This window comes from Penicillium macrosclerotiorum (genome assembly GCF_028827735.1).
Source record: "Penicillium macrosclerotiorum strain IBT 26536 chromosome Unknown utg000006l_segment0_segment0, whole genome shotgun sequence".
Taxonomy (NCBI): Eukaryota; Fungi; Ascomycota; class Eurotiomycetes; order Eurotiales; family Aspergillaceae; genus Penicillium; species Penicillium macrosclerotiorum.
The window spans coordinates 658,379-671,482 of NW_026643085.1; the positions used below are offsets into that span (position 1 = coordinate 658,379).

A 13,104-nucleotide genomic window follows, 5' to 3' on the forward strand; every position below is an offset into this window, starting at 1 on the left:
ATATCCGAAACGAGCCGGTCGGCCGGAATAACATCAAATATGGTTGTTCTATAACATTTAGAAGCTAAAGTAGAATCTTAAATATTTAAAAGAGAGATGGGTGCGAACTCAAGACATACAAGTATATCTCATTAGTTTATCGCCTTCCCTTCCGCCAAGGTTCTCAGCTGCCTCTATGAGGAGAAAGATTTTTCTCACATAAACTAGTATAGTCGTAATGAAGGATAAAATACAGAAATTTCGTAGGCCGCGCTCCTCAGTGGCCTTTCGAGCTCTGTATTGAAATAAACCTATTAATATTACAGAAATATTTATCGCGAAAACTTGATAGGTTAGACTAGGTAGTAGAATATGATTCGCAGTTGTAAGATCTTCCCTCTTAGACTCTTCTACACTGGCAAGAGAAGCACCTGCCTCTTGGATAATCGTTTAAACTATATCTCAAGTAATAGAAAATCCCAGGATAAGCTTCGGCTTCAGGATTGTTACCCTCTAAGCCAGATCACATGACCCAATGGCACCGTCTTAGCTAGCTTAGAGCATAACCAATAAGATCAACTTTACATCTACTGACTCTGTCACAAGGATAGTGTAATAAGACCTGAATCTAGAGATTAGTGCTCAGATAATTGCGTAGATCCTCGCGGTAAGGACCACTGAGGCAGTGACAATAAAAAAAATCTAAAGGACGAAGTATATCAAATTACACGGGTCGTCTACCGCTGATAGAGATCGCGCAATATATCCAACAATTTCGAATATAAGGCCTGTGGAGGATAATACACTACCAGCTACGGGTCTTGAGGGTTCGATTTGTGTGCCCAATCAGCTTGACGAACCATATTACCGCAAATGCTGCGAGCCCTATCGGTGGCTTATAGCCGTAGATGATGATGCTTTGCGTCATTTGACCCATTGAAATTGAGCTTAGTCAAATCGTTGAGAGCCTTGCGATCATCAGGCACATGGGGGGACTGAATGTTCCCTGGGGACGCTAGTAAAATTGCAAGCCTCGTTTGTCGACAACTACTAACCAACTAGCCAGGGCTAATTAAGCTTCGGAAGGTCTATGTTGAGTGGGAGATATCAGTTGACCCTCCTACTCAATAAATACATTGGTGATTGCGCATTGTTGTCTCTTGTTCAATCTCCACCTAGCTGTTACGCAGCAACTGGGAAGGTGAAGAGGACGAGTTAAGCTATCCGATTACTAGATGTACGCGATTTCTACCAACCCAAACCCATCAACCATTTCACCATCAAAGTCACCATTCAAGGTTACAAATCCTTCGTAACCACCGGTCGCACCCGCAGGGCCGGTAATCTCCTGATCTTCAGTCACGCTAGAGATTCTCAAGGTCGCAAAGCTGCCGATAGCCACAGTCCAGTCCAAAGCGTACAAGGTATCGGATGCATTAGAGTACCAGTGTCGAGTATAGTCAGGAATAAAAGTGGCTGGAACAACATTCTGCGACCCATCTTCCCTTCGAATCGTGGCGAAGCGGTACCGCTGGTGCGGCTTCTCATCATCAATTGCCCAAATACTCAACTTGGATTTGCTTTCAAGAATATGCAACTCAAACCATGTCCAGTTTCCATTTGAAGGTAATCCATCATTCCACTGCCGGTCATACCAGGTAAAGGAATTCTCAGGATCAATCACAACTTCTTTCCCGCCGGCGATTAGAGTACCCTCCGTGTAGCAGCTAGGAAATCCCCATTCATAGCTTTCTCCATTCCCAAAAGTGAACAGGCCCGTACCGCCATCCACAAGCGCCATAGACGTAGCGTTGTATATGATGTTGAATTTTACACCCTCACAATTGCTGAAGGTGCGCATTTGTGACACGTTGTCTTCCGTTAGGCTCTCAAATCCCTTGCCATCAAAAGTGGCCTCCAGAATGGAGCCATCATGCAGAGCCGACTCTTCCGAAGAAGCAATGCAAGATTGATAGTTGCTAGGGTCATTGAGATCCAAAATGCTGGCGCTATATAGTGTCGTATTGTCGGCGGATATCAAGATATGAGAGACCAAGAAGTATTGTTCTAGATTGGTGCCAGTGATATATGAGCTGGTCCAGTACGAGCTAGTAGCAGCATTACCATTCAAAGTATTGGCAAACTGCGAGCTGCTGAAATTGAACAATATGGGGATATCGGGCTAGGAAAAAGAAAAAAAAAACTAAGGGTCAGGAAATTGTCTTTGCTCGAAAATATTCGTCATGGGTAACCGAAGAACCAACCTTCCAATACGACCGAGCGCCTTCAGGTTTGAAGACATAACCAGGGCTGTCTTGACGATGATGACCAGTAGTTACGGCATTCACCCCTAAGGCCAATAAAAAAGAAGCAAAGATGAGGTTTGACTTCATTGATACGGCTCCTTTGAATGTTCGTCTCGGACAGGGACAATAGGTTGAAAGTAAGAACTTGAGAAAGTGAAGACTAGATCAGTCACACTACTTCCATAATATTGGCTTCACATGAACTTTTCTCACCGCCCTGAAGTTTTATCTATCAATTTAATTAATTGCCCTTCTCCTTGGCAATTTTATTTTGACATCACTGTCCAAGTTTTTGACCGTCCCCGCTACGACCACACCCCTGCTTTCGACTCCGGGTATGCGCGTCTACGATCTTTTAGAAGGGCGGGTTTTATAGCGACTAAAGGTTATTATAACTAGACAAGGCACCTGGCCGCATAAGCCTATCGTTGTGAGCTATTGAATAATGATCCATGCCGACATCCACAGGTTAGAAGATGGGGGCTAATATCAATTTTCGAAGTGACCATTGACATGATGATAACTTTGGAATCCGCCTCCGCACCGTACCCACTAATTTATTCACACTAAATACAATACATCAGTATAACTGGCCGAAGTCACTGGTCTCTCCGCTCCGCCGTCCCCACCTGTCCGTGTCCCGAGGCCCCGACCCCACATGCACATGTGTGCACTAGTTGAGCATTTGTAGTCGCTAGGCATGTATTTATAATTAATGAACGAGTAGTTTCGGAACTCAAAGTGGCCCACTATAAGACCTCAACTTGCAAACTCACTAAGTAAACGAATTCATAAAATTTCGGGGTTCCATCTATACCTTCGGGCGCTCCTGAGGTCGTGGCTGAAGGGATTCCAAGTCGAACATTTCGAAGTCGGATAAAAGTTGTTGTAATCGCGTCCGTAACTTCGGTTCCACGCTTGTATATGAGAGACATGTGGAAAAAAATATTTAAAATTAATAATCAGGATGCTAATAGGCAAAAAGCCAACGGGTGGATCTCTTGGCTTTTAATTCTACGGATAATCATACCGTCCCCTTTTCAAGTATCAACAGTGGAGATACCCACCTTTTAAATTCTTATAAAAACTTTGCTTCGCCTCTGCATGAATCACTGTATATACGTTTCAATTCCTTCAATTCATGGCAGACTCAGAAAAGGGAGCTCCTCCCTCCGGGGAGCAACAGACTTACCAAGACCCTCTCGTGGTGGATTTCGATGGCCCAGATGATCCTGAGAACCCGTTCAACTGGTCCACGGGAAAAAAGGGAATTCAGCTTTTATTGATGGCTTTCAATACCTTCATAACGTGAGTTTGGTGCTTATACTGCTGTGTATTACGAGTGCATAGCACTTGAGCCGACTTTGTCAAGGGTCACCTAACATTGAACCAACTCAGTCCCCTGGCATCGTCGATGTTTACCCCAGGAGTCAGTGAGGTCATGAGGGATTTCAACATTACCAGTAACATGTTGGGCTCTTTTGTTGTGTCTGTCTTTCTTCTCGGCTATTGTTTTGGTCCATTTTTGATCGCTCCTCTATCCGAGATTTACGGCCGCGTGCCACTATACCACATCTGCAACTGTTTATTTTTGATCTTCACCATTGCTTGCGCCATATCTCAGTCTATGGCGCAGCTCATTGTATTTCGCTTTTTTGCAGGTATGGCGGGTGTTTGCCCCTTGACCATTGGCTCTGGGACTGTCGCCGACATGATCCCGAAAGAGAAACGTGCCGGTATCATGGCCATCTGGGCTATGGGTCCAATTCTCGGCCCTGTAGTCGGCCCTGTCGCCGGCGGCTTTCTAGCCGAGGCGGAGGGCTGGCGATGGGTTTTCTGGGTGATCACTATCACTGTACGTGTCAATATCTTTCTATAACCTAGTTTCTCCTTCTGTTCCACGAAGCTTACAGGGATAGAGCGGTGTGATGATACTCCTGACTGTCATCTTTTATCGCGAATCTTATGCCCCGGTAGTGCTTGAGCGGAAGGTTATTCGTTTACGCAAGTCAACTGGTAATCCTGACCTCCGATCAATTCGCAATCGAGGAGAATTCAGCCGTGAGATGTTCTTCACGACACTGGCCCGCCCAATAAAGCTACTCTTCTGTTCTCCGATCGTGTTTCTCATGGCATTACTCTCAGCCATGACATACGGCTATCTTTATCTCATGTTCACCACCATGACTGACATTTTCGAGGGCAAATATGGGTTCTCCTCGGGTATTGCGGGCTTAACATACTTGGGCTTCGGTGTTGGAAGTATGATAGGACTTTTTGCTACGGGTGCTGGGGCTGATCGCATCGCTCGAGATCATATAAAGCGTGGCTGCTTTACCCCGGAGTCCCGTCTCCTCCCTATGGTACTCGGCTGCTGGTTCATGCCTATCGGATTGTTCTGGTACGGATGGTCAACCCAAGAAAACACACCCTGGATCGTCCCCATCGTGGGAACGGGTGTATTTGCCTTCGGCTTGATAAGCGTTTTCATGTCCGCGAGCACCTATCTTGTTGACTCGTATCTACCCTATGCGGCATCTGTCACCGCCTCTAACACGGCTCTACGGTCCCTCATCGGGGCTCTATTACCGTTGGCAGGTCCGGCGATGTACGATGCCCTGGGATTAGGATGGGGAAACTCGCTGCTTGCCTTCATCGCGCTGGTAATGTGTTCGGTGCCGTTTATATTTTGGAAGTATGGGGCCAGTATACGCACCCACTCACGGTTCCAGCCAGATTTGTGAGTCAATCGGGAGCTAGGCGGCTGGCCCAAAATTCAATGTTATCTTTGAACGGACATTGCGGAAGAGATTAGAGTTAAATTAGCGCTCCATAGTTCTTTTATCCGCCCTTGGTATAATTTCTCTCAGTTTATATGAAATCAAGAGGTGAAACCCCGAGATTTGAGCTGAAACACAGCCGCACAGAATAAGGCCGTATCTTGGAGGAAGAGTGCGAATCATTGATGAGAGCTGATGTTACAACTGTAAGACATTTGAATGGGTGAGCTGAATACCTGAAAGTTTCATTGATAGAAATATGTAGAAAAGCTTTGTTTATTGTGAGCGAGTGTAATGCGCAAATACAGCCCTACGAAGGGTTGACTTTCTTGACTATCAACCCTCCAAGAGCCGATCCTGAAGGGAAGGCTGGGGCCCACATTCATAGAAAGTCGAAACAACGTATTCCACTATTCTCGATGCCTAGGATTTTCGCCATCAAGTTTGGCCGCGCGATGGGATAATAATATGATTTATTAGATTTTGGCATCGTTCGACGGATATACACTGGCGCGATGTGGCAGCAAGCCGATCCTTGTTCACTCTTTGTTCTTGCAAATTATAGAAATTGACAGTCTCTATTATGCGATCTATTCTCATTCAACCATGTAATCAATAAACAAATCGCAAAATGGAATCCTCAATGTTCTCGCCGACCTGCCGTCCACTCCCTTGGGGCTCTTTGCACATACTGAATTTTCACTGATTTGCGTTCTATTCAAAATTTTGAGCAGCACAGCTCAATCAGTCACATCGATAAGCCAGAGACAGAAAATACCATTAATAGTCATGCAGTGGCTAACGCCTACACGCCAAGACTGGCTGAAGCTTCAAAGTCCCCAAGATTGTCTTCATGCCGGTAGCGATCAAACTGTAGATCACGGTAACACCAATCGTCGCATCCAGTATTAGTGCCAAAGAAAGATATTAGGTAGCCATGATAAGCTCCGCATGTTGAGGAATAGTATGCTGGGCTCCTTCAGACCACCTGAATCTCGCACGGATCCTTTGAGAACTAATTATCGGCCATTATTGCATTCCCGTTCTATCTTAATACCGCTTGGACCTAGAGCATCAATACATAGCCACTTCAGGTAAGCAAAATCGGTTCGTTATCGCCATGTACTATGAACCAATTTCGACTGACTGGAAAAAGCGGTGTGAAGTGTAGTTGCTTCATCGACTTCCACATTTTTTCTGACGCTCAGGTCTATTATCCCTTAGGAACCCTGAGCGAACATTTTGAACAGCCAGCTAAAGTCTTGCTTCACTTAAAGCCATCATCGGCCTCACTTTTTTTTATTCGCTGAAAGCCAGTAGCTTTCCCGTTTGCTGTCCCGTTTGCCGTAGACAGACCATTTATCATCTCGAAAACAGAACATCCTGGGGTATGTTGATAATAAGCAATACCTCGTCCGCAACTGCCTTGCGAGGTATGCTCGGTTTCGAAGTATATTTCCATAGACATAGTATATTGCAAAATAAGACAGAAGTTTCATACTCAGCTTCGATATATACAGCTGGTGACCTTTTTCAATCTTCTTTCGATCAAGGTATCCGGCCCTTAGCGGACACGAATACCTTATTTCGATCATATTTCGGATCGACTCTCCGTACTAGCTATTAAAACCTGCTCTTTTAAAAAAATATTTCCAAAAAGTCTGAATATTGTGGGCTTCAATCTCTTATAAAGAGTATAAGTCGCGTTTTTTTTAATGAAGACTGGCAAATCATCGTCATTCGATCCTCGAATAACTCTCAACAATTACGCGAGCAATGTTTGATAAAACTCTGGATCTTTGGTCCCTGGGGCTAGTGCCGAGTCATGATGCGGAGTCGAACGCCTGGAAATTATCTGACTCTACTAGGGAGTAACCTCCATTAAGGTCCAATAAGGCTCCAAATAAAAATCACCTCAGGTTTAATGGCCCCGGGATGACTATACACATTGCTTGTACCTTGAGCCTGAAACGTCAGAGCAGCGCAAAAACGGGAACGAAATATATACGGTCAGTTCTTTTGAGTATCTTTCAAAACGACAATTTTATTCAATTTTCATTCATTAAGTCGTCGAGCTTCGAAGAGCAAAACAATGTGTTGCTGAGCAGGTTTGCCTCGGTCGGGTCTCGGACAGAGGATAGCCACATCCTCGCTCACCGCGGTCTGCTGTACACCTTGTCGGTACGACCAACACGTCGGAAATATGCAGCAATAACACTAAGAGAACTGAACAACCTTGCTGAGATATGTCTGCCGACCGCCCTACACGAGTCATACTCGATCCATCTCTCCCAACAGGCGGCTGTACCACGTCGCCAGTTGTGGGCCCAGTCTTGGCGATAAGTAGGCATCGCAAGGCAAGGGGAAAGAGGGAATACCAAAAATCTAACGCTCGTGAATGTTTACTTCCTTCATCAAGGATAGCGGGTTCTAATGAATCATAGTCGGGGTCAATTGGTGCTTCGAAGCGATATCGTCGTCGGCACCAAACGAAGCGTGTCTCAGACGCGAAAGGGAAACATCAGCTGACAACAGCTATGGATGCAAGCCCCGTGGGGTACTTAACCTACTGCTATTCCTAACCCTGGAAGAAATGAAGCTCTGTTGAAACAATCAGGTGCTAAAGATCAGGGCAATAGCCCCTTGATAGCGTGTACCGGCTCGGGTAGGGAGGCTAGCGTAGAGGCGCTAGTTATATAGACCTAAATAAATTTAGTATATGAAGTAGTACCTAACTATCACTGCAGAGTCGGCTGTCCTACGTGTAGTGAAAACTACTTTATGTCCTCGAGAACCCTCGTTGCGATTATAAAAGGCAAGATAAGGTGAAGATAATATTAGCTGTTCCTTCACGCATATCGTCGTGTTATAGAAAGAGCGACCCTATTATTTTTAGGCCTATTAATAGCAATTTATTATAACTCTTTTGTAATACGTTTATCAGCTTTACTATTGTGGTCCGGACGGTTGGTGGAAGTTGCATGATATTAGAAACAAGTAAGGATATGGTAGATATAGCAAATAAAAGGCGGCAAATATTGGCAAACCTCTCCGTATATAAACACTCGTATCCTCCGGATCACACTTTCGCAACAACGCAAGATAGAGCTGTTGTAATCGTCGGCGGGTAAAAGTCCGCTAGGCGATAACGGCTTATCGGGTCGCTTAGAATTGTCTGATTCGGCCTGGCCTTGCCACCGACGACCCAAAGATGTTTCCGAGGCCTCGAGATGGCTGCAGGGTCCTGCGACGGTGGGAGAGCGATAGCAATGGCAGCTTGGTGGGCGGTTCTATGTGTGGGCCTAGGTCATTCAACCCACTATCTAGAATCTAGAACAAGTCAAAAAATTAGAGTCCAGGCTGTTGGATATTTTCATTGGAAGCTATTCTAAATCATATAAAATAGTTTTCTTGTTAGATTTGCTTTCTTCGCTCTCTCCTCGGCGACTGTATATTCCGTGTGCACGTCCATAAGGCTATAGTCAAACTTGCCACAATCTTGTTTCGAGAATCCAGATATGCATTCAAATAGGACTCATTTATTCAAAGAAGGTTCAAAGACATCTATCTTCAAATCTAGAAAGACATCAGCCGAAATAATCAGATGCATTTGCTTTCAGAGCATACAGAAGCTGCTAAATTATCCACGGCGCATCCCCTTTGGGTACCTGAACAGCACCATCGACCCAACTAGGGAGCAAATCTCGATTCGCATAGTAAGTAGGATACTAGTCTTATCCTCAACAAGAAAGAAGGATTTGATGGATGCATTTTTGGTACTCGCTACCATGCTTCCCCTGTCCGTTGCTCTAGATTATTTGAAAATCTCCGGAATATAGATTTCTGCTTACTTCAATTTGCTTCCTAGTAGTCCCGACAGATAGCGCTAGAGCAATTCTCTCAGCGTATGAGGACGTAAGATCAGTTTATGCAGCACAAGTTTCATCCGATAAAGCTGATTTCTTTCCCCCCTGGTAATACCAGTATTATTTTGAAGAACATCCGAAGGATATGGAGAGGGTAGGAAGATATGCAGCAGCTGAAAACGTGTTCTTTCTTTGGTTGAATACGTAGCCTTCAATTTATGCATTATTAATCAATTAGAGGAATAATACTAACCAGACTTTTATGAAAGTCAGGCCAATTTGATTAAAGTAAGGATCAACCAGTACTAGTGTCTTATTAAATATTGTCATGATTTGAACTACCGGCTATTGTGATCCGAACGAGCTATTATAAAACAGCCTCGGGGTGCGGTAATAGTCCCCAGAATGCAGCCTTTTTTGGTGGATTAGGAAAATTTCAGACAGCGTTTGCACAGCGTACCCAAAAGTACAGTATGTTGTATCATATATCACCCGAATTGAAGCCCGGTTTAAATCCAAAGCGGGCGGCATCAAGGCCCATCTTTGCGCAGTCAAGTAAGCAAGGCGAGAACCGCTCTAGACTTACCACGCTAGCAAAATCTAAATACCATCGGGTTAGCCTTACATGGTCCAAGTGCGGCGTTCAAGTACTTTCCCCGCAGTAGTCGATTTGCATTTGAGAGACATCAGTAAGATGGGGACAGTTGCTAATGGTCTATGTATCTTTCCTATCCCAGATCCTGACAAAAATGGATCATTATCAGGATGTGTTTCCACAACAAGTTAGCTACAGAACAGGATTGACTGGGCTTCTCTTGCTGAAGTCAGCATTTTACTAGGAGAGGACACCTTTCCTCGTGATGAGAGGGTCTGTGAGTTTAAGAAGCTCCGGGCTTATAGTGAAGATTCATGAGTGACACGGAATCTCACTCAATGCTGTGACAATCTCATTGTACAGAGATGCCTAAGAGGACAGGACGAGTCCATGTCGGACAATATTTGAAATAAATATGCCTGCCCGAGTAAGATGCAAGGAGCTTAATCCTTTGGGTTTCGGCCTGGTTGAGATCGCTTTTTCGGATGTGCCTTTCGTTCTGTGGGCCCCGTCTGCGAGAGTGAATGTATAGCTATGGGTGCAGGGTAATTGGGGAAAGGGATTCAGACTAGGATAGGCTGATTTAGATTCAGGGTTCAAGATAATTTCCCAAAGGCCCCAAAACTATCAACAGGATCATTTACTGATCTTGTCTTTACCGAGACCGTTGCCTAGCAAGATACTTCGCAGGCATTATTGAGAAAATACTAGGCCAAATAGTCCTAATTCCACGAGCTGCCTAGCAAGCAAGTGAATAACGCACCTCAAATGGATCAATTTATGTGCGAGCATAGACTGATTGTAGATTTGAACAACATCGCTGCATGTCAACGAAGACTAGTCAAGCCGGCAAAGGAAACAATGTCGGTGTCAAACCAAATACAGGTAGAATACAAGCAGAAATATAGAGAAATGATCAAATCAATTACTCAATTACTTAATTTGGTTAATGGGGCAGATCTGGTTAAACGTTTAACCCTGCTCAAGTCGCCCCACTTCGATCGACTTCGAGATGGCAGTTAACAGCACATTGAGAACGAGATGACCAGGCATTGCTTGGGAATTAATTAGCTGACTGGATTACCAGAGCTTTATACGGTATAACGGCGAAATTTGAAAGCAACTTCTGAGCATTTAACTGGCTATAATTTGAACGTGAATCAAAGGTTTTCCGAGTCGATTTGCAGCCAGCCATAATTACTTCACTCCTGTCCAGCTCAAAGCAGAGATAAGAAACCCAGAGAAATCGCCGAATCTCTTGAGGTTGAGTCAAATAGCCACTGTGATGCTCAGAACATGATAGAAATTATTATGCCTGAGACTGTTAGGAGGAACTTCACGTTTGAAGCATTTCCAAGACAATAGTGGCCTGGGGTTCACACCAACATCTCACGACTGCGGCTGCTTTTAAAACATAGCCAATATCTGAAGACATCTGCAAATATATGGGGACTATAGATGACAATATTAGGGCCCAATACCATGAGTACTTGGTCGTTCCATTCCCATTCGAGAGGGTACTTCTGAGTGATTCTGATATCGCAAAAAGCTTTTCCACGGGAAAGGCTCCAAGTCAAGGTATGACTTTCTAGAGTAATTAACTAGCGCAACCCCCGAATAGGAGACATAGTCTCTAAAGAACATTGGACATGGCTTGGTTCATGTTCTCTTGTCCGTTCGCTCTGAGTGCAGTTGTATATTGTGGCTCGTTGAAAGACCAAAAGAAGGGGCCTCCCACCAACAAAGGGATCTAGTGAATATGATATATTGTTCTATCCTATTGATGCTTGGAGTGGATAACACACTGGTTGAAAACGAAGGAAAATGTCCCCGCGGCTGTCAAGACTGGATTTGAAATCCTTTGAAGAAACATTATGAGCCGCAGAGGTATGACTCTATCGGGTCAATATGCCGATTCTTCAAAAGACCAGTGGTATTTGGCCACTATGACTCGGATCTTGTATACTCTGAAATCCGTGTAAGCTGATACAATTTACGGAGGCTTAAAGTAGTACATGTTGCAGTATCGAGAGATATATTTTAGAGTACCCTATGATTTATAGTCCTTTGATGTATTTTTTTCTGGTATATGTTTGTGTTCTTGCAAGAGTCCAAAGCAACATTTCAATGCTGCCAATACCCTAAATGTGAATTGATGAATGGTAAAATGATAGTGGGATCCCGCAGCGGACATAAAAGGCTAGATATGCAACTGAATCAACCATATTGTAACTTTATATATACTTTAGTAGATGGTAGATTGGTGATCGAATACGTAGCTACGGTCTACGCCTTCGCAATTGAAAATTGAAGATTCTCTTCCGCAATATACTACATGGCCATAATATTCAACTTGCCTCACGGAGCCCAGTGATTCAGCAATAGCCTGTACTATATTTATTCATAAGTGTACTACGAAAGCACGGATTCCCAAAGCAACTGGATTGCAGAACGCGCGCTTACCGAGGTGCTAGGAAACGCAACTGCAGCCGTTACGCCGGCGTCAGAAACCGGCCATGCACGACGGTATCCTGGTTAGACCGCAGCGGGTGCCGGGTCCGCAGAGCGTCCAAATGAGGCCCAACGGATCGTTGTAAGCCCAGCGCCCTCCCTTCCCGCAAAAGATTTCCCACTCCTTCACCCCGAGCTCCGAAAGCATCGTGGCGAACAGCAGCACGTAGCAAGGCAGTTATGAGGCGGAAATGAATGGATCGTGGGGGCAAATAACTGAAAAACCCATTCGCAGATCAAGTACACCGGAGCTGAAACTCAAACGGGACCGTCTACCATGATTTGGAGAGCTCGCCGTTTTGAGCTCCGATCTGATTTACCTCATTCTCCCGTGGAAAGCCGGGCGCGTCCTCGTATGGGGACAAAGACGGCGGGGCGAGAGTGTCTTCCCGGCGGGTGCCAGTAAACTCGCGTGATTCTCTAATGTTGAGGGCACTGGTGACATCGGCGTCATCATTCAACCCGCGGGACCAGGTCATGGCATCCGCCACTGCACGTCGGGGGTGCGAAGACGCGCTCCAAGTCCAATGCGACTCTGTCCAGCACCGGATAAAGGCATGTTTTGATTTTTTTATTATTTCAGTTGGGGAGCAGGAAAGAGAGGAGTGGACTTGTCTCCGAGGGAATTTTTCCTGGATTCGCCCAACCCTCTTTGCCGTGATCCTTGCATTTTGTGGAATCCGACACGATGATCCAGACTTGTCAAGGGTTGTTGGGCCTGTGTCCCGGGGCAGAAGCAGTGCTCAATGGGCTGAATTGAAGGGATTTTTACAAGCGAACTCAGGAATGGGCGGCAGCGTGTCGCTGTGCTGGCTGGTTGGAAATGTGGCCAGCAACTCTCGGGATTGTACCTGGCATTTTGGAATATCCGCGGGAACCGTCGCGATAGATGGACTACCCAGGTGGAGGAGGGAGGCGTCGTGACTCAGAAGGGTCCAGACTCTCCAGCTTCAGGTCTTGAGTTCTCATCTGCGGAACGAATCGGCTTCGGGGCACAGGGAGTTGCAGCGTTCGCCAGCCGCAGACTTGTAAATTGACTTCCAAGGGGAAAGGGCAAGAATGGTGGC

The 13,104-nt window shown here is 45.3% G+C and overlaps 3 protein-coding genes across 3 annotated transcripts; 1 reads left to right on the plus strand and 2 right to left on the minus strand.

Moving 5' to 3' along the window:
* Window positions 1-1,210: 1,210 nt before the first annotated feature.
* N7462_005529 (uncharacterized protein) lies at window positions 1,211-2,372 on the minus strand (the record flags this gene model as incomplete). The annotated part of the gene is made up of 2 exons (XM_057077247.1): window positions 1,211-2,161; window positions 2,319-2,372. 2 exons carry the CDS (start codon window positions 2,370-2,372, stop codon window positions 1,211-1,213), a joined length of 1,005 nt encoding a protein of 334 aa, XP_056932827.1.
* A 1,054-nt stretch (window positions 2,373-3,426) lies between these two features.
* N7462_005530 (MFS transporter) lies at window positions 3,427-5,029 on the plus strand (the record flags this gene model as incomplete). Its single annotated transcript, XM_057077248.1, has 3 exons — window positions 3,427-3,593; window positions 3,684-4,140; window positions 4,205-5,029. 3 exons carry the CDS (start codon window positions 3,427-3,429, stop codon window positions 5,027-5,029), a joined length of 1,449 nt encoding a protein of 482 aa, XP_056932828.1.
* A 7,280-nt stretch (window positions 5,030-12,309) lies between these two features.
* N7462_005531 (uncharacterized protein) lies at window positions 12,310-12,516 on the minus strand (the record flags this gene model as incomplete). Its single annotated transcript, XM_057077249.1, has 1 exon — window positions 12,310-12,516. One exon carries the CDS (start codon window positions 12,514-12,516, stop codon window positions 12,310-12,312), a length of 207 nt encoding a protein of 68 aa, XP_056932829.1.
* Window positions 12,517-13,104: the final 588 nt, after the last annotated feature.